At 35.6% G+C, this 1648-nt stretch overlaps 1 protein-coding gene across 1 annotated transcript in view; it reads right to left on the bottom strand.

Moving 5' to 3' along the window:
- LOC106868572 (leucine-rich repeat-containing protein 74B) overlaps nt 1-1648 on the bottom strand; it is a 62841-nt gene that overhangs the window by 52154 nt on the left and 9039 nt on the right. The window contains exon 3 of the mRNA XM_014913893.2: nt 594-1005. Coding sequence (XP_014769379.2) covers nt 594-959 — 366 coding nt within the window. The 5' untranslated portion in view covers nt 960-1005. The remainder of the gene's footprint in view (nt 1-593; nt 1006-1648) is intronic.

Below are 1648 nucleotides of genomic sequence, written 5' to 3'. Positions count from 1 at the left end.
CACACACACACACACACACACACACACACACACACACACACACACTCTCTCTCTCTCTCTCTCTCTCTTTCTCTCTTTCTCTCAGACACCCACCTCTTCGTTATCTCCAGGAAGTGGCAAAGTAATCACCATTCGAACTTTACTGGTATTTTATATATATCGGCGTTATAACAAATGTTCTTAAACCATCGAAAAATACCAAGACTAACCGAATATTCAAAAAATTTCATACTTGAATGTGATCTATTTTCAGAATCAAACTTCATTTATTAAATTCAGAAGGGGGCTATAATAATATCAGCGAACGGCTATAGGTGTTTAAGTGTGTTTGAACTTAACAAGAACGAAATTCATGGCAAACACTAATAACATACCGTATTATTTTCTTATTACAACATCAGCGAGTCATAACTTGTCGACACAACTTTCCTTACCGTATTTCCCAATCAATCCGTCATTCATTTACTTGAAAAACCTTTAACATCATTTACATCAAGGGAGTTTACATTAATCTAAAGCAATAACGAAAATACAAATGCATTCATGAATACGTAAATAAATAACAAAAATGTTTTTTAATTAACTTAGCTTACTTTTCGGCTCGTATTATCCTGACGTAAACCTGATCTGTTTAGAATCAACATAGTTTCTTTTGATATGTCTTCTTTCTTCCCCGATCGCAGGACTACAGGTTGACTCGGAGGTAAAAGACTACTGGATTCTCTTAGCAAGGGTATACCATTAGGTCTTTGACAGGCGGTGTTTTCTGATTTTTCAATTGGTGTGACGCTCGTGGGAACAGTGTCTTGGCTTTTGGATTCGATTTGGTTTTTAGATTTTTCTTTCATGCTGGTTCTGCGCTCGGCTGGCTTCGATAAACCATGAGCCGGACACATTTGCCCATGTCTATGAGTAACATGCTTTGGTTGTAATTTTTTAATAATGCTACCGCAAGACATACTTTGTTGCTATAAAAGTTCTCCAGTTTTATAGTATTTCAAATATCTGAAAAATATAGATTTGTAAAATATATATATATTGTACAGGATTTCAAAACAAAACTATGTGGCACGTAAACTGCTCTTCAAAACTATAAAGCCAGAGCGCTGTCTGATTTTTTTCTGGCGAACTACACTATCCAGATTAATGAAACTCATTTCTAGATAGGAAATGGAATAGAAGAAGACATTGCAATTTTCAAATTTATTGAAATCCAAAAATAAATTAGACAATAATTAAAAAAAATACTGAGCCAGAAACCACCAGTTCAAAACTATAACGCCAGGTTGAATAATGTTGCAAAAATGATGCAAAACGGAAATTATAATATATTTCAATGATATCCACATGCAATACATCAACAATAGTGTGTCTGACCACCACCTTTCTGAATTACTTCAAAGACACACGATTTCATACTCTTAATCAACTTCTGCAGCAGATCAAGTAGAAGCTCTTCTCAGGCCTCCTTTATTGTCGTTTCAAGTTTATCAACAGACGAATACTGCTTGCCTTCGCTGTACACAATATTCGTGAGACATCCCTAGGCATTCTCTATAGGATTACGGTCGGGAAATTTTGTTGGCCATGACAGTTGCATGGAGGAAATCCAAAGTTGCCTTTGCTTTATGAATACGAGCATTGTCTT

This window comes from Octopus bimaculoides, chromosome 1, assembly GCF_001194135.2.
Source record: "Octopus bimaculoides isolate UCB-OBI-ISO-001 chromosome 1, ASM119413v2, whole genome shotgun sequence".
NCBI lineage: Eukaryota > Metazoa > Mollusca > Cephalopoda > Octopoda > Octopodidae > Octopus > Octopus bimaculoides.
Note: the sequence above shows the minus strand (reverse complement) of the source record. Positions and strands in the feature narration are given on the sequence as shown.